Raw genomic sequence first — 22493 nt, forward strand, 5'->3', positions numbered from 1 at the left:
TGCTACATTGGCATTCTCAGCGTATTTGATGGTATTAATAAAGAATTTCCTGTCACCACATGATTCAGGTAGAAACTGCAGTGTGACCGTGTGGTAATGTGTTCTAATAATCTGACGTGTTGAGGATTTCCAAATTACAATACAAAAAAAAAAAAACTTCCCTATGGGTTTCCATGTTATTTAGAAAAAACTAACATATTGCAAATACAATGTTTTACTTCAAAATGCCAGTATACTGGGAACTATTACGGTTCAATAATGAAAAACTATTAATGCAGATACAATGTGAAGAGGCTGCCATTGGTAGACTAGAACCACAGCATGCTTTAACTATACCATTACATAATGATCTTCACTGGCAAGGGAGACAGTGATACAGCAATCGCTCCTGTACTGAGAGGCAGTGGTAGCTGCTGTTGATACAGTGGTGGAACAGTAGGTTCACTTCTGTATGTGTCACTCTTGAAATCAGGACTTAAAGGATGTGTTGCAGTAAGAATACCTCTATTAAGAAAGGGGAACAAAACTAAAAGGCTAAAATATGCACAAGAACACAGGAATTGGACTATGGAACAATGATCAAAGGTGCTTTGGACTGTTGATGGATGGACAACAACACCTGTGCCTTCTGCCAGTTCTGTTGTCAATTCAACGCTTGTCTTCTTTCTATTCCTTAAGGATATTATCTTCAAGTATTGCTCATCCTTGTTAGACAGCTTTTTGGGTCTTCCAGTTCTGTGTTTGTCAATTACAGATGATGTTTCTCTGTACTTGTTGATTATGCTTCGGATACCACACCATGAAAATCGAGTGATGTGAGCTATTTCACTCAATGTTTTTCCTTCTTTATGCAAGTCTTAATAGTTATAATAGTAGAAAACACTAGTGGAGTGTCACAAAGACGGCCGGAGTGGGTGGCGTCAGACCAGAAACAGGAACACAAACGACAGAGAGATGTGGTTTGGTATAAGCTGGGCGCGTGATCGCGCTCAGCATTTAATAAACAGAACAGAACAGAAAATAAAAGGTTGGAACACAAAAAACACTGGACACGGCACTTGCGCCAAAATAAACAGACATACAAAACGACTAAACACTAACACACAGGTGAAACGGAGACAAACAAACACGGTGAGTACAAACAAAACACTTATTATATTTACGCTCTTAATGATTTACTCCTTCTCTCTCACCCGTTCTCCACTCTCTGAACACCTAACCCCGACTGCATGCTACGTGTCTCTATATATACTGTTGTGCTGGGATTCAATTACTAATTAATTATTCACTTGAATCCCAGCACGTGAATTAATTCTGTGCAACCCCGTGCTCACATATTACATTTAACCAGCACGTGAAGTGATTTGTGCTCTCCTCGTGCCTAAATACAAATCTACACTTTTTAAATATACGTGAAACACAGACCCGTTTATATCCCGTGTACCAATCTATACACCAACATTAACACATGCACGCAACATACAAATGCACACAGGGACGGGGCACATTGCCACATGGAGGCTTTGAGTAAATTGTTGATGCTTATAATGCATCAGAATAGAAAAATGCAACATGTCTAAGACATTTGCACAGCAGTATGTGTGTGTGTGTGTGTGTGTGTGTGTGTGTGTATATATATATATATATATATATATACATACAGGCGTGCTCAAATTTTTTGGTACCCTTACAGCTCATTGAAATAATGCTTCATTCCTCCTGAAAAGTGATTAAATTAAAAGCTATTTTATCATGTATACTTGCATGCCTTTGGTATGTCATAGAATAAAGCAAAGAAGCTGTGAAAAAAGATGAATTATTGCTTATTCTACAAAGACATTCTAAAATGGCCGGGACACATTTGTTGGTACCCCTTAGAAAAGATAATAAATAATTGGATTATAGTGATATTTCAAACTAATTAGTTTCTTTAATTAGTATCACACATGTCTCCAATCTTGTAATCAGTCATTCAGCCCATTTAAATGGAGAAAAGTAGTCACTGTGCTGTTTGGTATCATTGTGTGCACCACACTGAACATGGACCAGAGAAAGCAAAGGAGAGAGTTGTCTGAGGAGATCAGAAAGAAATTAATAGACAAGCATGGTAAAGGTAAAGGCTACAAGACCATCTCCAAGCAGCTTGATGTTTCTGTGACAACAGTTGCAAATATTATTAAGAAGTTTAAGGTCCATGGAACTGTAGCCAACCTCTCTGGGCGTGGCCGCAAGAGGAAAATCGACCCCAGATTGAACAGAAGGATAGTGCGAATGGTAGAAAAAGAACCAAGGATAACTGCCAAAGAGATACAAGCTGAACTCTAAGGTGAAGGTACGTCAGTTTCTGATCGCACCATCCGTCGCTTTTTGAGCGAAAGTGGGCTTCATGGAAGAAGACCCAGGAGGATTCCACATTTGACAGAAAAACATAAAAAAGCCAGACTGGAATTTGCTAAAATGCATATTGTCAAGCCACAATCCTTCTGGGAGAATGTCCTTTGGACAGATGAGTCAAAACTGGAGCTTTTTGGCAAGTCACATCAGCTCTATGTTCACAGAAGAAAAAATGAAGCTTTCAAAGAAAAGAACACCATACCTACAGTGAAACATGGAGGAGGCTCGGTTATGTTTTGGGGCTGCTTTGCTGCACCTGGCACAGGGTGCCTTGAATCTGTGCAGGGCACAATGAAATCTCAAGACTATCAAGGCATTCTGGAGCGAAACGTACTGCCCAGTGTCAGAAAGCTCTCTGTCAGTCGCAGGTCATGGGTCCTCCAACAGAATAATGACCCAAAACACACAGCTAAAAGCACCCAAGAATGGATAAGAACAAAACATTGGACTATTCTGAAGTGGCCTTCTATGAGTCCTGATCTGAATCCTATCGAACATCTATGGAAAGAGCTGAAACTTGCAGTCTGGAGAAGGCACCCATCAAACCTGAGACAGCTGGAGCAGTTTGCTCAGGAAGAGTGGGCCAAACTACCTGTTAACAGGTGCAGAAGTCTCATTGAGAGCTACAGAAAACGTTTGATTGCAGTGATTGCCTCTAAAGGTTGTGCAACAAAATATTAGGTTAGCGGTCCCATCATTTTTGTCCATGCTTTTGTTTTATTATTTACAATATTATGTGGAATAAAAAATCAAAAGCAAAGTCTGATTTCTATTAAATATGGAATAAACAATGGTGGATGCCAATTACTTTTGTCAGTTTCAAGTTATTTCAGAGAAAATTGTGCATTCTTCATTTTTTGTGGAGGGGTACCAACAAATTTGAGTACGTCTGTATATACAGTGCCTTGCAAAAGTATTCAGACCCCTGACCAATTCTCTCATATTACTGAATTACAAATGGTACATTGAAATTTCGTTCCGTTTGATATTTTACTTTAAAACACTGAAACTCAAAATCAATTATTGTAAGGTGACATTGGTTTTATGTTGAGAAATATTTTAAAGAAAAATAAAAAAACTGAAATATCTTGCTTGCATAAGTATTCAACCCCCACACATTAATATTTGGTAGAGCCACTAACAGCTTTAAGTCTTTTGTGGTAAGTACGTACCAGCTTTGCACACAGTGTCGGAGTGATTTTGGGAGAGGGGGAGAGAGAGAGCGTGAGAGGGAGTGGGGGAGACAGAGAGAGAGTGAGACCCGGCCTCTCAAATGTGTCCTGGCCATTTTAGAATATCTTTGTAGAATAAGCAATAATTCATCTCTTTTCACAGCTTCTTTGCTTTATTCTATGACATACCAAAGGCATGCAAGTATACATGATAAAATAGCTTTTAATTTCATCACTTTTCAGGAGGAATGAAGCATTATTTCAATGAGCTGTAAGGGTACCAACAAATTAGAGCATGTCTATATATATATATATATATATATATATATATATATATATATATATATATATATATATATATATTAATACTAAACTGTATCCCTTCTCCCTCTATATTAAACAGTACCTCCCTCCCTCCCTCTATAGTAAACAGAATCCCTCCCTTCCCCTCTATATTAAGCAGTACCCCCTTCCCCCCTCTATATTAAACAGTGCCCCCCTCCCTCCCTCTATATTAAACAGAATCCCTCCCTCCCTCTCTCTCTCTTTTCCCTCTCTAGTGTGACGGTTTCACGGTTTGTCCTGTGTGTTCACGGTTTGTCCCTCAGGCTATGACAGGTCTCCACGTATTGACCAGCCAGTCTGGCTGTGTGTTTGTCTTCCCCCAGCAGGATTGACAGCTTCTGGGTATCACACATTTTGGGGAATTCTGGGACTAAATCGCAGAATTTGGGGAAGAAAATGTCCCTCTCTCTCTCCCCCACTCCCTCTCTCGCTCTCTCTCTCCCCCCACTCCCTCTTTATCTCGCGCTCTCTCTCTCTCCCCCACTCCCTCTCTCTCTCCCCCACTCCCTCTTTCTCTCTCTCTCCCCCCCACTCCCTCTCTCTCTCTCCCCCACTCCCTCTCCCCCCACTCCCTCTTTATCTCTCGCTCTCTCTCTCCCCCACTCCCTCTCTCTCTCTCCCCCACTCCCTCTCTCTCTCTCTCCCCCCTCTCACTCTCTCTCTACACACAGTACAGTAATTTGCTGCAGCTCTCTTCAGTTCTCTGCCCCCCCTCCCCCTCTTTCCAGTCAGTGGGCGGTCTGAGCAGTACAGTGCAGAGCAGTGCTGGGTGTTGGGTTACACTCAGGCAGACACAGACTCACAGCAGCCTCATTCCTCCCCTGGTGTGTAAGTGTAAGAAGCAGCTCAATCCTAGACACAGTGGCTGGACCGCTCAGCTTTGCCTTCGACCACTGTGCTTCAACTGTGAGCTCCGAACCGCCCACTGCCACTATGGTGGCCAAGGATTACCCTTTCTACCTTGTAGCCAAGAGGGCTAGCTGTGCCCTGGAAGTGCAGTCTGTGAGAAGCGTGGCTCTCAGAGAGACAGAGGTATGGTACTCGGGCTGGCTGTGGATCGCTTTGTTCACTGTATGGGATGTGCCGCAGATATCTTTCCTTTTGAAATGAATACAGGTCTGTGCCGTTCACAAACAAACACTCTTGAGAAACCAAAGGGTTCATTTTTAGTTTGTTTGGGGATTTCTTTTTTACATTTTTTTAAGCAAATTGATATTTACTTCAGAGCATCTGCAGGCTGGTTGGACACAAACAAGGTTTATTATTGACTTGTTCTGGGATTTTTTAAGCAAAGTATGTATTTAAGGTGACTGCTTTAGTTGCATCCTTTCTACCTGATTTGTACAGATTTCTAGGCATTTCCTGTGCTAGTAATGTGAAATATTCACCATGCTTTACCATGCCTTTCTGTGAATGACTTTGCATATGTGCTTGCTTTACATTTGCTTTGCTAAGCTTTGGTAAACCACAGTAACCTTTCAGAAGTCTAAGGCACCTGCAACAGAATAGTCGCACTAAAGGAGGCTAATTACTGTGGAACACAGTAAAGTCGAGTTGCGTTTTTAGGGTATCTGTACATGATTTGGTTACAACAACAAAGTATTTATGCAATTAAGAAGATGTAGTCAGCAAGTGCAGGGCTGGTTGTTCTTATCTCACTAAATACTGTTTTTACTTTTATGAACCCATAAAAAGAGGGCTTTCCGAAGCCAGCTGCCCTTCAATATGAGCAGTTGATATTCTTGTCTGCCTTTACGTTGCATTGTGAGCTCTGTTACAAAGCCGACAGGCTCATTGGAAAGTAATGACCCTTGCTAGTGAATGCAGGGTTAGTGAGGAGTGTACAATAGGTTAGCAAAGCTCCTGAGATCCAAGTACCAGCAAATCACTGCAAGGAAAACACGTTTCAAACAAATCAAGCATGCAGAAATGTATTCTGGAATATATCTAATAGATCTGTTATATTATATAAAATATAAAAGAAACACAATGGTCAGATTGAAGACATTGAAAAAGACTTCTAGTTTGTCACTGAATTTCTTTAGTGTTTCCAAATGTAGCTCTAGTGAGTGTTTAGCAGTTCTGGATGATATTCTCATGTATAAATGACAGGATATGTGTAAATACATGCAGAATATATTACCTATGTGTTAAACCATGTGATTTAGCACCATATTGGAAATGTAATGAGGGATGTCACAAACAGTGAAAGCTGGGTTAACCCCTTATAAAAGTTTCCCATTGTAAAAGCATAGAAAAGTGTAATGAAGCAGAGGCAAGCATTGTAAAGAATAGCAAGGTATGGTAAAGCATATTAATAAACATGGCAAACCAGGGTGAACTATGATCAGTGCACAGTATAACTATGGTAAAAGCATGAGCAAACTGCAAATCAACTGTGGGAAGCTTTTATAAGGGACGGACTGCCCCCTAAGGGTCTGGATAGGTGTGGCAGCTTCAGACAGGTGGCTGCTTATCTGCCCTTCTCTTTGCATTGGACAAAAAAAACAAGAACAAGTTTACGGAATAGCAAGACTTTCAAAAATGTTTATCAGTGCCGTGGTATTTTTAATTTTTTAGTCATGTCCCAAATGAAAAACAAATGTGTACTACAAATGAATATTATGATTTAAATATATTATTCATATAGATTTATATCATTTATCACATGGCAAATGTATTACACTGTATACAAAAAGGGGCTTTACAAAAGTACGGATTTCTGCCATATATGTAATGTGTACTGTGTTTAATTATTATGTTGTTATTTTCTTCAATATTGGTCTGTTGTTTAGGAGTTAAAATTGGGTACCTTGCTTTACTGGGACTTTATGTATTTATTTATTTATGAATGTATTTTGCACAGTTGAAGCTTCACAATAATAAATACAAGTACAGTAAGTGAAATCTCTAGTTCTAATGCACGTCGATAATATCATTGCTCTCGTCTGCTGCAAAGTGAGTGTCAGGTGCTGTATTTTTATTTTTGTTACCAAAACATTGCTTCCTGTTTGGCACATTGAGACTGGAAAGGGATCATTTGGGTTCGGACTGCGGCTGGATTGCTAGCGTGTAGGATTGATGAGGTAGTGCACCCAGCTATTGTCTTGTTGGTTCATTTAGTGAGCTGTTGATTGATGAGGTATTGCTGTGAATAAGGGGAGCGGGTTTGTTTCCATGGTGCTGCTCACATTGTGATGTATAGCTACCAGCTCGGCCTGGCTGGAAGGCAGGACCAGGGCTTCACATGCCAGTTGCAGGCGGGGCCTGTCTTTGTTTTGTCAGCACAGGTTTAACAGGAGGGACTTCCAGACCTTGTTATAATCGTGTGGAATTTGAAACCTAGATTCTGGGAGGCTTTGGTATTAGAGCTAGTTACACAGCTTCTTAACCCCTCAGACTCGCTCGATAGGAAAGTGTTTGTGGACAGACTCCTCACATGGGGATGCCGGTGCCTTTCAGAACCAATGCAGCCCGTGCTGCAGAACACTATAGCAAACTATTGGAAGGGAGCAGTGAGCAAACATTCCTCTGCATCAATGCATGTACAGGTTTATTCAGAAGGACTCTAGCAGTGGTCAGGCTAGTATCAATAAGGTATAGTGGCACCAACAATTATTCAAGCTGTTACCCTTCATTCTAATAACACTCAAATCAGGAAATAGCAGCCCTGCATATTGGGGAGATTTCTATTTTTCAGTTTCTTTATTTAAAGCGGTGCTAACACTCATTTTCTTGCTAATTTATTAGCATCCTTTTCATATATTCTCCTTTCCTTGTGATAAACCCTCTGGTTCTGTGCTTGTATTGTTCTGTTTTTCTTTTCAAATGCAGCACTGTCACTACAGGGCTGCTGCTTCCTGTTTATCACATGAGTGCAGCTACATCATTGGAGTCACATCTCTCTACAGCTCAGTATTTGGTACCAAAAAGCAGCCGCAGCTTTCAAACTGCAGGGTTGTAGTTGGAATATCTGTGGCCCAAATTTAAAAACAAACCAAGCAAAGCATATAAATATGTTGATCACGAGGACGAGGGTGAAGGAGCTAGAGCCTTGGCTAGCTCTGGGATTGTACTGTTCATGTAGCGTGACTCCATGGACATGGCCACTACAGGAAGTCTACAGTGTAAACTTGGGCTCAAGATTAGCAGGCAGAACAAAGAGGCACTTAGGGAATTAGGAGTGAGTCAACAGGGACTGCACTTATTATAGACAAACAATGGGCACACTTTGCTCCAGGTAATTATGTAATGCCTGTTCCAGGGAAGTCCCGAGGCATTTGTCGTCACCACACATAACTAGTCTGCTGTTGTCAGTGAACCCAGCTCTCCAGAAAGGTCAGTTTGAAGTTGGCAGAACAGAATACATCTCACACTCTGTGTCCTCGCGAGCAGTGGTTCACAATAAAATGAAAAAAGAAACTGGTGTTTTCTTTCACATGTGTAAAAGGTGAATAATCTCAGAGATTTTGCAGACTTTTCAGAGTCACTTATTACATCGCATACATGTTGGCAGATCTCCCACACAAAATATTTAACCATGGGTGTTTTATAAATAGCATATACTGCATGGTCCAGCATGAGATAACATCACATCCTGAACCATGTTGGATTCAAAGTGTACACGCACTCCCCTTCCCAGTTCCCTCCCACTGCATGCTGGAGAGTCCAGGGGGACTTTCTGAGCCGCTGGAATTAAATTCTGTGTAAATACCTCTGATTCTCCCTTCCCATAGCGCTCGAGCAGGGAGGCAGGCCTTTCATGTGGAGCCCTCGTGTGGGTAGCAGGAGCAGGGAGGCAGGCTCTTCATGTGGAGCCCTCGTGTGGGTAGCAGGAGCAGGGAGGCAGGCTCTTCATGTGGAGCCCTCGTGTGGGTACTAGGAGCAGGGAGGCAGGCCCTTCATGTGGAGCCTTCGTGTGGGTACTAGGAGCAGGGAGGCAGGCCCTTCATGAGGAGCCCTCGTGTGGGTAGCAGGAGCAGGGAGGCAGGCCCTTCATGTGGAGCCCTCGTGTGGGTAATAGGAGCAGGGAGGCAGGCCCTTCATGAGGAGCCCTCGTGTGGGTACTAGCAGCAGGGAGGCAAGCCCTTTATGAGGAGCCCTCGTGTGGGTAGCAGGAGCAGGGAGGCAGGCCCTTCATGTGGAGCCCTCATGTGGGTACTAGGAGCAGGGAGGCAGGCCCTTCATGAGGAGCCCTCGTGTGGGTACTAGGAGCAGGGAGGCAAGCCCTTCATTAGGAGCCCTCGTGTGGGTAGCAGGAGCAGGGAGGCAGGCCCTTCATGTGGAGCCCTAGTGTGGGTAGCAGGAGCAGGGAGGCAGGCCCTTCATGTGGAGCCCTCGTGTGGGTACTAGGAGCAGAGAGGCAGGCCCTTCATGTGGAGCCCTCATGTGGATACTAGGAGCAGGGAGGCAGGACCTGCATGTAGCTAATCCAGGTCAGGGGTTCAGGGCACCCTGAGACAGACAGAGGGGCTGGTCCAGCCCCCCATTCTCACACACACAAACGACGTCTGGATTCTGAAGCTGGGTGCACAGGAGGCTATGGAAGGATGTAGTAAGTAATCCCCAGGAATGTCTTTGTAGAAGGTGAACACAATTGTGGGTCACTGCATCTTTGCTGAGACTGACAGCATTGTGCTGGCTGCTGTGGGGTTTATTTTGTGCTGTGGATTACACTGATGTCCACAGGGGTCTAGGTTGAGACCTCCGTGCACATGTAATTGGATTCGAAGCCAGACCTCCAGAGATGCAATCTGGGCTCCTGGCTTCAGATATACAGTAGAGCAGGAACTGTAGTAAAAGAGATTTGTGACTAGTGCAAAAGTTTTCAGCATAGCGTTCGTGCCAACAGCCATCCACATCAGTCAGGGGAATGGTGTTGGCAGGCAGACAGGCAGGCAGCATTGATACATGACAGCCCCTCTGCCTGCCCCGCCTTTCACTGTCTGCTGCACTAACAGCCCCCTGACAGGCAGTGTCAAGTCTAAACAGCAATGTCATCTCCCAGATACTGGCCCTGATCCTTGGGCAAGACAGTGAATGTGATACAAATTGATTCTTAGCTGAGTGGTTATAAATGCTGTTGGGGAGCAGGGTGGCATAGATCAATACCTTTGTGCATTCTGACCTGTTCAGTGTTTCATCCGGTATTTGCAAGTTCTAGGGTTAGGGTTAAAGGAGCTCTAATCAAGGCATTTTCCACTTTTTAATTTTTTTTTATTTTATTTTATTTTTAACTTCAGATTATGCAGATTTCATATGTCTAGAGAACGGCTCATCCAATTGTGATGAAACTTGGTAAGGACATTCTTTAGTACAAGTTATTGAGAGTATCCCAGTCTTTGGCTATATTAATGCCCCTGCCCGTCCATGTGTCTGTGTGCATGTCACACGTTCTGTTTGTACATACACTCGTGGCTGGGAGTGTATGTGAGTAAGTGAAGGGGCATGCAATTGCTGATGGCATTCATAGATATTAAGCTATCAAACAGGAGGAAATGGAGATAGAATTGAGTTGTCCTGTGAGGTAGCTATCCAGGTGTTCAGAACAAGGACATTCCTGCTGTATACTGATTGCAGCAGCTGCTAGCTAGAGCCTGCCTGCCTGTCTGCCTCCCTCCCTGCCTCCCTCCCTGCCTGCCTCTACCTGCCCGCCTGCCTGCCTGCCCGCCTGTCTGTCTGCCTTCCTTCCTGTCTGCCTTCCTTCCTGTCTGCCTGCCTGCCTGCCTGCCTGTCTGCCTGCCTGTCTGCCTGCCTACCTTCCTGTCTGCCTGCCTGTCTGCCTGCCTGCCTGCCTGTCTGCCTGCCTACCTACCTGTCTGCCTGCCTGCCTGCCTGTCTGCCCGCCTGTCTGTCTGCCTTCCTTCCTGTCTGCCTGCCTGCCTGCCTGCCTGTCTGCCCGCCTGTCTGTCTGCCTTCCTTCCTGTCTGCCTTCCTTCCTGTCTGCCTGCCTGCCTGCCTGCCTGCCTGTCTGCCTGCCTACCTTCCTGTCTGCCTGCCTGTCTGCCTGCCTGCCTGCCTGCCTGTCTGCCTGCCTACCTACCTGTCTGCCTGCCTTCCTTCCTGTCTGCCTGTCTGCCTGCCTGCCTGTCTGCCTGCCTTCCTATCTCCCTGCCTCTCTGCCTGCCTGCCTCTCTGCCTACCTCCCTGCCTGCCTCTCTGCCTGTCTCCCTGTCTGCCTGTGTAAGCGTGCTTCTGGTTGGTGGCATATGTTAGCTAGCAGAGCAGTCTGTAGAAGGAAGCTGATTAAGACTGTGCTGAGAATGAGGATGCAGCTACACTGACGTCAGCCTCTGCAGACCCCAGTGTGGAGGAGATGTATCCGTGGAACAAGGACGAGGAATCAAGGCTTTAAAAAGCAGCCCTTGTATTGATCTTGCCGATTGCCTCTCGACTCTTGTCGTGCAGAATACGGAGGTGCCCCCCGGGTGTGTCTGTAGCAGTCGTCTGTGTGCTTTGTGCTGCTGTTGTGAATAGAGGGCAAGCTCAATGTATTGGTGGTGTTGCACAGCTTGCAATCTGCAGCTCTGGAGCATAGAAGTACATGAAGCCTGACTGCCAGAGCACAGGAGAAGGTGACTTGGGGACTGAGACCGAAGCAGAGACCCTGCAGCCGGATGAGGGGACTTGCAGTCAGGCCAGCGGGGAGCTTTTCACAGGGGCACAGAAATGGCTGAGTCAGAGACCGCTTTTAGTGTTGAAGAAATGAAATGTTGTGGATCTTTGTCAATTGCTACCTGATGTAGGGGTCAAATGGAAATTGCAAAACGGAAGGTACTTGTGCATTTCAGCTTCTACTTTATTTATTAGAGAGAGTAACTGAAAGAGCTGCTGTTATCTGTGTGCTCTTGTGGCGGTCACTTTGGCTGGTTCCTCCCAGTCAGATAGCATCAAATTGCCTTTAGGGGCTTGTTCAGCAGATAGAGAGCAAAGGGGACTCAAATTGAATTGGAGGTTGTTTCTTAATGTACCCAAGCCTAGGGGTGTCAGTCCGGGGAGCACACAAAGGGACCCCTGCACCCCGTCCCATATCAGTGTGTGGTCCAGTGGTTAAAGAAAAGGGCTTGTAACCAGGAGGTCCCCGGTTCAAATCTCCCCTCAGTCACTGACTCATTGTGTGACCCTGAGCAAGTCACTTAACCTCCTTGTGCTCCGTCTTTCGGGTGAGACGTAATTGTAAGTGACTCTGCAGCTAATGCATAGATCACACACCCTAGTCTCCGTAAGTCGCCTTGGATAAAGGCGTCTGCTAAATAAACAAATGTGATTTAGAACAGTGGCAGTGTTTTTCCTGCATGACTATACAACAGTGTCTGTTTCAACTATTCTTTTGGCATCTCTCCTAGCCTTGAAGCAATCCTATGTATTCTCTTGTTGGACAGCAACAAACCCGATTATCGAATCAGTCTTTGCACGCTCTGCTATTAAGCAAAAAAGCAATGTATCACTGCAGTTGTCTTTGATTTGTTTTTATTTAAAAATGTTCAATAATTCCTGCTTGGGATTTATGCCCACAGTGCATGTCACAGTGAGCAGTATTCAGCACGCTGGTAACAGAGCGCGAGCGTCGGGGGTCAAGATCTAAGCGAGGGTGGGAATCCTGTCCCATTAAACCACTTGGTTGAACCAGCTTCTTACTTGTTGAATATCAGGTGACTGATTGAGGCGCTGCTTCATCAGTGTAGACTGTGGGGATGAGCATGCAGTTTCCCCCGTCATGTTCCTTCATGCCCTGCCCTGTAGTTCCCCTGCTTTACCATCCCTCTGTTTAGCACACCTTGCTTTACCAAAAGGAGGTCCAGTGACTCCTGGCAAAGACTTTTCTCACAGCTTTCTGACATTTAACCCTTTTACAACCAGTTTGGAATATATGTTAATATATATTAAAGTATTGGTTTATATTTATGTTTCAGTATATATTTAATCAAAAAAGGGTATTGTTGATATATATATATATATATATATATATATATATATATATATATATATATATATATATATATATATATATATATATATAAGTTTTATTCATATTATGATATATATATTAAAAATATACAGAAACATTTATGATTAAAAACAGATGGATATGGCCTTTCCTTTGCAAAGGTCAAACGTGATCATATTTTTTTATTTCATGTTTATTTCCTAAATAAATATGTTCTGCGTGGGGGATCATCTGCCCTTTTCGTTTGCCTAAATTATAGTCAAAAACATTGTACAGGCCTCTGACTGTTTGTCTTCCCTCCATGTGACAGGAGCCCAGTAGCAAGCGGGTGAAGCCTCTCTCCAGGGTGACATCTCTGGCCAGCCTCATCCCCCCTGTGAAGACCACGCCTCTGAAGAGGATCGGCCAGACCCTGCAGGTACGGCTCTGTCCCGGAGCAGGGCTGGGCTCACGTCACAGTGAAACCATGCCGTTTAATCCCAGCCACACTGGCACTGAGGAGATCTTCCTGAATCAGTACTGAAAATAAATCAGGAAGTGGTCTGGAGTAAACCTTTTTAATATAAATATAGAATGTTTGCAGGGAGCTTTACAAATACAAAAATATAAAAGTAGAAGATATCATAAATGTGAAATAGATGCTGTTCAGAGCAGACCTGTGCTAACCAGCATCCACAGAATAGTAAATATTGTCTTGTGAGGGCGGATGCGAGTGCAGAATGTTTCACTCTGTGTTCATCATGCTGGCTCTCGCGAGCCATTGCAGTGCCACTGTCTGTCTGCCTGCCTGTCTGTCTGTCTGCCTGTCTGTCTGCCTGCCTGCCTGCCTGCCTGCCTGTCTGTCTGTCTGCCTGTCTGTCTGCCTGTCTGTCTGTCTGTCTGTCTGTCTGTCTGCAAACCCCAGTGTGAATATACAGACCAAACAGGGATGTGGGGTGAGAGGAGAGGACTATTCCCAGAAGAGAAGAGGATTAGATGACATAGCGCTGCCAGGAAACACATATCAGCTACAGTGTTTACTTCATTGTGTTAGCTGCCCTTTCAAGAAGACTGAAATGGAGCGATGCATTTGCGTAGGACCTAACTATTTGCAGGGGAACAGTTTGACGCATGTATTGGCTAAGTTACAGTTTTTTAGTTTTTTCTAAAAATAGTATTTATTTTGTGTGGGGTTTGGGTCAAGCATACAGTCTTTATACATTATTAATTGAAGCCTTTTATGAGTATATCCAAAATAAATGTTTAATATTTTCTCTTAGGTCACTTCTGTGTTGAGAAGTTTTAAATATAATGATATATTTAACCAAAAGATATTTGTATAAGCAATCGTGTGTTTAAACACCATGGGGCTCTATCTTCAAGCAAAGACACTTTTCAAGGAGAAATAAATGAGTTGAACAGGCTGGCGGCAGTGCTTTTCAGCTGCCTGTCTCTCTCCAGCGTTCTGCTGCTACTGTTGTTCTCACTTTGTTCTGCGGTTCAGTACCTGGGGAGGGGAGGCAGCTCCCTGCACTGTGGGTTTGTTACATAGCGTGACTACACCAAAGATCCTGCATCCCCCTGGGCCTTTAGATCTCCAGCGCTGTCTGTGAGAGAGGGTTTGTGCCGCCTCTGAAGAGAGAGAGAGAGGCTGCTTCACTCCACTGGGGAGCCGTGTGGAAAGAGATTCCAGCTCCAGCTACTCCCCTGTGAGAGAGGGTTTGTGTCGCCTCTGAAGAGAGAGAGAGAGAGGCTGCTTCACTCCACTGGGGAGCAGTGTGGAAAGAGATTCCAGCTCCAGCTACTCCCCTGTGAGAGAGGGTTTGTGTCGCCTCTGAAGAGAGAGAGAGAGGCTGCTTCACTCCACTGGGGAGCAGTGTGGAAAGAGATTCCAGCTGGCCTTGCTTAGTGTTACAACTGTATTTAGACAGCTGTTGTGTTCATTTACGTAATTACAGAGTTGGCTTGGAACGAAAGTCCCTTTGATATTAAGTCTAGACAAAGCCATATAGCATTTGAGCGATGAATGCGATACATTCAGCTTTGTCTATATGTTCTTGCGCAGCAGAGACCTAAGCCAGTTCATTTTCTTACTTGTTATTCCCCCAAGGACCTGCGTTAGCCATAACCTTCTGTGTTGTTTGGAAAATAGCCTCTGAGAGGTTTTGTATTAATTCTACAGCTCTTCCATGCACAATGTGAATGGGATTCTGTTAGTCTTTTGCATTAATGATCTGAGCTACTAATGAATTCTGCAATCCTCAGACTTAATGTTTAAATTATAACATGAGCAATGGTCAGCCGTGCATTGAAAAAATATATATATATATATATATATATATATATATATATATATATATATAAAATGAGTCCATGATTGGAAAACCTGGCTTGTGATTGGTTAAAACCTTATAGTCACTAGTCATGTGATTGGTTCACATCAGCATCAGTCCCACCCCTTTTCAAAGGAGCGCCTTGCTTCCCTCTTCACTCTTCACAAGAGAAAATGGCTGAACAACGATTCTGTGAGTTGACAGAAAATGAATTACAAAACACACTACAGAAGAAAGATGCTTGTATTTACCAGTGAAGAGTGCCTGAGATTCCACTGCCGCGGTGTTACCAGGAGGGTTGTGTTTGTGTGTGCTCATTTACCAGTGCAGAGTGCCTGAGATTCCACTGCCGCGGTGTTTGTGTTTGTGTGTGCTCATTTACCAGTGAAGAGTGCCAGAGATTCCACTGCTGCGGTGTTACCAGGAGGGTTGTGTTTGTGCGTGCTCATTTACCTGTGCAGAGTGCCTGAGATTCCACTGCCGCGGTGTTACCAGGAGGGTTGTGTTTTTCTGCATGCTCATTTACCAGTGAAGAGTGCCTGAGATTCCACTGCCGCGGTGTTACCAGGAGGGTTGTGTTTGTGTGTGCTCATTTACCAGTGAAGAGTGCCTGAGATTCCACTGCCGCGGTGTTACCAGGAGGGTTGTGTTTGTGTGTGCTCATTTACCAGTGAAGAGTGCCTGAGATTCCACTGCCGCGGTGTTACCAGGAGGGTTGTGTTTGTGTGTGCTCATTTACCAGTGAAGAGTGCCTGAGATTCCACTGCCGCGGTGTTACCAGGAGGGTTGTGTTTGTGTGTGCTCATTTACCAGTGAAGAGTGCCTGAGATTCCACTGCCGCGGTGTTACCAGGAGGGTTGTGTTTGTGCGTGCTCATTTACCAGTGAAGAGTGCCTGAGATTCCACTGCCGCGGTGTTACCAGGAGGGTTGTGTTTGTGCGTGCTCATTTACCAGTGAAGAGTGCCTTGTGATCTTCTGTCTCTGACATACACAATCTCACGTATGCCTGAGGCCATTTAATAAAAATAGGTTGCTTTGCTGTGGCGCCCAGCCCATCATTTTTATATTTTTAAGCACCCTTGAGTATACTTTTTTATTATTACAATTAAAGCAAACGCATGTCCTGGCAGTTTCTACCAGCCCATAAAAGAAAGGAAGAAGAAGCCTTATTTTCATAGCAGCACTCTTGTATTAATGTTTTAACTTTGATAAGTAAAGCCCTAATGAAAAAAGAAACCTCGCACCCTTCTCAATTTTTGAAACTCAAGTGGTTTAAGTGATTTATCCCAGTTTCGTCTGACATCACAGCGTCGCTGACAAAGGCTATTGTTTTACCTGACAGACGCTTGTGGTTTCTGATTTTCTTTTAGGGTGGATATTTCTTTTTTAAAGGTTTAAAAATAACTGCGTTGCAGAGTTCTATTCACAGCCTGGCTTCCTGTGCATTCGCTCATCTAGCATCCTTAAAAACTCTGAAAAGGTTCAGTATGTTCAAATAAAACATGGACCTGACTGCAGGCGATTTGTTTTGACAATTGATGCAAAGCAGCTTCTTTGTGTTTAATGGATTATTGCAGACGTGTTTAGACAGGTCTGAGTGACACTCAGTCTGCAGGCGAATCCAGCAGAGACTTGCAGGGCCCCCTGACTCGCTGACAGAACGACAGGCTTTTCTTTCCTCGTCTGGCTGTGCTCATGAAGTCAGCTGTACTGGCACAAGGCCCCCGCACACAGTCTGCCAGCTCCCATCTACTGGCTGAGCCCTTCGCCAGAACCGTGTGGGGAAGCAACCAGACACACTTACATACGAGAGTCTCCCATAGCAAAGTGTAATGAAGCACAGTGAAAGCACGGTGAAGCATAGGGAAGCATTGTAAAGCACAGAGAGGTACGGTAAAGCATAGGGAAGCATTGTAAAGCACAGATAGGTGTGGTAAAGCATAGGGAAGCATTGTAAAGCACAGAGAGGTATGGTAAAGCATAGGAAAGCATTGTAAAACATAGAGAGGTGTGGTAAAGCATAGGGAAGCATTGTAAAGCACAGAGAGGGATGGTAAAGCATAGGGAAGCATTGTAAAGCACAGAGAGGGATGGTAAAGCATATTTAAAGACATGGCAAATGATGGTAAACTATGTTAAATGCATAGCATTGGGGAAGTGCAACACTAGCGGGCACATTTTTTTAAATTGGGTAAATCTACTTGTTTTTGTCCTGGGAGACATAGTTATAGAGATCTATGCCAGTGGTCTCACTTCTCAAAACCCTAACCCTGGGTTATGATCATTCAGTGACGGACTCCACCATTTCTACATACTGTATATCCTCTCATTACATGAGAGGTTTCTAACCTTGGGTTATGATCATTCAGCGACGGACTCCACCCTTTCTACATACTCCATATCTTCTTATTACATGAGAGGTTTCTAACCCTGGGTTATGATCATTCAGCGACGGACTCCACCCTTTCTACATACTCTATATCCTCTTATTACATGAGAGGTTTCTAACCTTGGGTTATGATCATTCAGCGACGGACTCCACCCTTTCTACATACTCTATATCCTCTTATTACATGAGAGGTTTCTAACCTTGGGTTATGATCATTCAGCGACGGACTCCACCCTTTCTACATACTCCATATCTTCTTATTACATGAGAGGTTTCTAACCCTGGGTTATGATCATTCAGCGACGGACTCCACCCTTTCTACATACTCTATATCCTCTCATTACATGAGAGATTTCTTTACAGTTTAAGCTGCCGAGCAGGCAGACCCTGCAACAGTGCATTATGCACAGTACATCTGATTGATAAATAGAACATGTTGAGGAACGTTTGGACTGGTGAAGGCAGACTACTGGAGCATACAGTTTCTTTTGAGTTTGATCAGATCTCAGTGTTTCCTGTGTTTACAGTGGTAATCGAGGTGCTGGTCACTCAGCTGTTGTTTCTCATGGCTTCTTTTCCAGCGCTCCATCAGCTTCCGCAGCGAGAGCCGCTCTGAGATCTCCACCCCTCGGGCCTGGTCCCGCAATGCCCCCCCTGTGATCACCAAGCGCAGAGACAGCAAGCTGTGGAGCGAGACCTTCGACGTGAGAGTCAACCAGATGCTCTCCACCAAGGAAATCAAGCGGCAAGAGGTAAGGGTCTGGAAGCCTCTGTGTGGCTGGGAGAGGAGCTGCCTTCCTCCTCAGGATGTCCAGGGGTTCATTTGTGTTCCAGAATAACAGGGTCAGCCAGTCACTCAGAGAGGTGTCTCAGTGGACAGTGTTCAGCAGGGTCAGTCGCTCACTCAGAGAGGTGTCTCAGTGGACAGTGTTCAGCAGGGTCAGCCGGTCACTCAGAGAGGTGTCTCAGTGGACAGTGTTCAGCAGGGTCAGCCAGTCACTCAGAGAGGTGTCTCAGTGGACAGTGTTCAGCAGGGTCAGCTGCTCACTCAGAGAGGTGTCTCAGTGGACAGTGTTCAGCAGGGTCAGCCAGTCACTCAGAGAGGTGTCTCAGTGGACAGTGTTCAGCAGGGTCAGCCGGTCACTCAGAGAGGTGTCTCAGTGGACAGTGTTCAGCAGGGTCAGCCAGTCACTCAGAGAGGTGTCTCCGTGGACAGTGTTCAGCAGGGTCAGCTGCTCACTCAGAGAGGTGTCTCAGTGGACAGTGTTCAGCAGGGTCAGCCGGTCACTCAGAGAGGTGTCTCAGTGGACAGTGTTCAGCAGGGTCAGCCGGTCACTCAGAGAGGTGTCTCAGTGGACAGTGTTCAGCAGGGTCAGCTGCTCACTCAGAGAGGTGTCTCAGTGGACAGTGTTCAGCAGGGTCAGCCGGTCACTCAGAGAGGTGTCTCAGTGGACAGTGTTCAGCAGGGTCAGCCGGTCACTCAGAGACTCTGCCAGTTGTGCCTGATGGTGTTGTGATAAGGGCTGGGAGCTCATAATCTCTAGGTTTCAATGCAGTCCCAAATTAAATTGACGTAACATTTCTGGAGGAATTTAAAAGGCAAACTTAATAACACTGAACATGATTTGATGATAGTAATAGAGAAATGACATTCACACACCTGATAGCATGAGAGCAGGACTCTTCTCATTCACAACCAGCCTTTCATTCTTCAATGTCTGGAGCCACTACAGCAGAACTGCACGAGAGCAGACTGACATTTAAGAATCTTTGCAGGGCTCGATTTCACCAAAGGAAAGAAAACTGTCATAATGACATTTCTATACATCTGTTCATCTGTGGGAGTCTCACATACCATCTCATTTGTGTCATTAAAAAGCCTGAATGCTTTAATCACGCATATCTGTCTGCCCATTTGATCCCCCTCCCTATAATTATTTTACCAAGTGTATGACAATCACATCAAAGAGAATGGGAGACAGCGTGGCCAATTGGAAACAGCTGTACAGCTGAATGTAGTAGCCATGTACCTCATTCAGACCAGGCAGTCTGACTGTCCTGAGGGAAAATCCAGCAATCAACACCCTGGCTGTGTAGTGGTCAGAGCTGGTGGTTTACTGGTTTCCAGCAGGTTTAGGAGACGGGGCTGGTTGAAGAGCTGGTTAACCTGCTCAGGAGACTGGGGGCTGGTTGAAGAGCTGGTTAACCTGCTCAGGAGACTGGGGGCTGGTTGAAGAGCTGGTTAACCTGCTCAGGAGACTGGGGGCTGGTTGAAGAGCTGGTTAACCTGCTCATGAGACTGGGGGCTGGTTGAAGAGCTGGTTAACCGGCTCACTTACTTTACTGGGAAGTTCTAAAGTCAGTTGTTTGTTGTCTCATCTACTAAATCTGTTTGTTGTAAATCTGGTCTGGGGTTTTAGATCCCAGTAAGAGGCCAGCATGGTGCAGCCAGGGGAACCTATTGGGCTCATCACAATCCATGACACTGATTCTGAGGCTTTAACCCAGTTTTAGGCCCCTTCAAGTTTAGTTTCTCGCAGCAGTGTGTAGATTGTATATAAATACTTTTTTTTTTTTTTAATCGTTATCAAAATATTGATCAGATGTTTCTTTAAGAATTAAAGTTGCTTAGCTTTTCTACAAAGTGTTTTTAAGTATATAAAAGTATGGATATTGAAACTTTGAGTAACTTTCATCTTTTGTGCCAGCGTATATATTAAAAGGGTAGATTGCATAGATTATAGATTAAAACAAGGTTTCGTTTTGTTCATGCTGCTCTGACGTGCTTGGGAGGTTTGTTCTTATATAATGTTTTTTTTGTTGTCACATTGTGTCCTGCAGGCAATCTTTGAACTATCCCAGGGAGAACAAGACCTTATTGAAGACTTGAAGCTCGCAAAGAAGGTGAGTCAATAACAAGAAATGCGCAAGATTCATCCCGGGGGGGTGGAGAGCACCATAAGCACATCCAGTACATAGCTGCAGAGTGGGGGTCTGAAACCAGGTGCAGGCTGCAGGCCACGTCTCTGACAGAATCTTAAATAGTCACCAGAACTCAAACTCTTACTACCCCACTGCTGAGCAGAGTTCCGAGTTCAGAGACGCAGGGCTCTTCTGTGTTTGTTTAAAAACACATTTCCTTTTCCCCGTTGCTCCTTTCATAATTCTTTGATTTGAATGGTCTGAACCGTGCTGGATCTCAATAGCAGCTGCTTCTTCATGGATCTAATTTTATTGTAGTAATGTTAATAAATATAAATCATACTGGGGGAAGACACTAATAGACATAAAGACAGCGCTGTTCAGTGGTAAATGCATTGGATAAGTATGGAAAAGCAAGGGAAACTTCATAATAGGCATGAAAATTCACCCCAGGATAAAAAGCAGCAGAGCAGTTAAACTCTTGTTTGGAAACATTTTTTTCACTACATTAATAACTTTCAAATTTGTTATTCCTTCGTCAAGCCGAACAGATGTTGCCAGACACACTTCCAGTCGAAATGTTTGTCTAATTTCATAACAACGTTTCTCTTTAAGTTCAATGCTCTTAGATGCATGGCATTTTCCAATACTTCGCGTGCAGTGTTGTGACTGGCAACCTGAAATTGCAAAAAAAGCAAACATTACTGTACTCCAGCATACACTTGAAAAACAAATTGTCTGGTCGTAGCATTTTGTGGTAAATACATATCCCGACTAATTAAAGCATGTAGGTGAAGTGTACTCGATAGCTGTATTCATTTACGTGTCCACTTGCGCAAGTGAAGATCTGTGTTGAGTATTAGCTAAGGGGGCTCTTCTGTTTATGCACAGGCCTACCATGACCCCATGCTGAAGCTCTCCATTATGACAGAGCACGAGCTCAACCAGATATTCGGGACTCTGGACTCTCTCATCCCTCTGCACGAAGGTAGAAAAATTTTCTTTTTTTTACTCTAACACAAAGCTACCCTGTTTTAAGATCTACCATAACAGTGAAGCCTCTTCCAGTGCTATAAAGTTGTGTAAATGTTTGCAAGCTTCCTGCAAAGGAAATTGGCCTCCCTGTGACTGACAAACACTCCTCGTGTTTTTGTGTTGGTCAGATCTTCTGAGCCGTCTCCGAGAAGCCAGGAAGCCAGATGGATCGACGGAGCATGTCGGCCACATCCTGGTAGGCTGGGTAAGGAAGCTGCTTTGTGTTTGTACCAGTCTGGCCAGATTGAACCCAGAGCAGAGCCTCCTTTTCTGTGCTCCGCTGAGAATGGCTTCCATTTCTAATGACTTCATTGCTGGCTTAGGAAATCAAGTCTAAAGCAGATAAGTGCTTTCAGCACTGTGTTCCTGTTGTTGTCAGTTATATCAGGGGCTTCACTTCTCTTTTAATGCAGTGCTTTTACTTTTTGCACTGGAGTCCCCTCGTTCCAAAGAACGCCACTCAGACCGCCCCTTATAAAAGTTCCCCATGGTATTTTTGCAGTCTTTCCCCCAAGCTTGTCCCTTGTTTACACCTTGCATTCACCATGGTTTACCATAGTTTTCCATGTTTTTAATATGCTGTACTACCTCTCTGTGCTTTACCATGCTTTCAATATGTTGTATTACACTGTGCTGTGCTTTTACTGTGGGAGACTTGCGTGGCTTAACAGACCTCACAGACGCTCCTCTTCTTCACTGATTTGTAAACCGGATAGTGGTTACTGTAGAAATGTTGCTCTCATCCTAATCATTTAATACATAATTAGGTATTTCTGAAATCATTGCAAACAGCCTAAAAAAGGTATCAGTGTTTCCAACCCAAGCATCCGTTTCCCTCAGCAGCCCCCTTGAGTAATCAGCTTTATAATGGATTAATCAGAGCATGAGGATGGCTGACATTTGAGCAGCCAAGCCTCCCAAGGTGAAGGGCAGGAGAGGAGGGTGAACGAGCAACCCAGCCTCCCGAGAGGAGGGT

At 44.5% G+C, this 22493-nt stretch overlaps 1 protein-coding gene across 4 annotated transcripts in view; it reads left to right on the forward strand.

Moving 5' to 3' along the window:
• The window catches only part of LOC117414068 (rho guanine nucleotide exchange factor 3), a 144668-nt gene that overhangs the window by 106768 nt on the left and 15407 nt on the right, over window positions 1-22493 (forward strand). For 2 of the 4 annotated variants that reach the window (XM_058999355.1, XM_058999356.1), the window contains 5 exons: window positions 13169-13276; window positions 18142-18312; window positions 20402-20464; window positions 21374-21470; window positions 21646-21722. In XM_058999355.1, coding sequence (XP_058855338.1) covers window positions 13169-13276; window positions 18142-18312; window positions 20402-20464; window positions 21374-21470; window positions 21646-21722 — 516 coding nt within the window. Of the gene's footprint in view, window positions 1-4669; window positions 4944-10993; window positions 11685-13168; window positions 13277-18141; window positions 18313-20401; window positions 20465-21373; window positions 21471-21645; window positions 21723-22493 lie in introns of those variants that run through there. The other 2 variants (XM_034023730.3, XM_034023732.3) reach the window with 2 other exon arrangements.

The sequence above is a fragment of the Acipenser ruthenus genome, chromosome 25 (genome assembly GCF_902713425.1).
Source record: "Acipenser ruthenus chromosome 25, fAciRut3.2 maternal haplotype, whole genome shotgun sequence".
Classification (NCBI taxonomy): Eukaryota; Metazoa; Chordata; class Actinopteri; order Acipenseriformes; family Acipenseridae; genus Acipenser; species Acipenser ruthenus.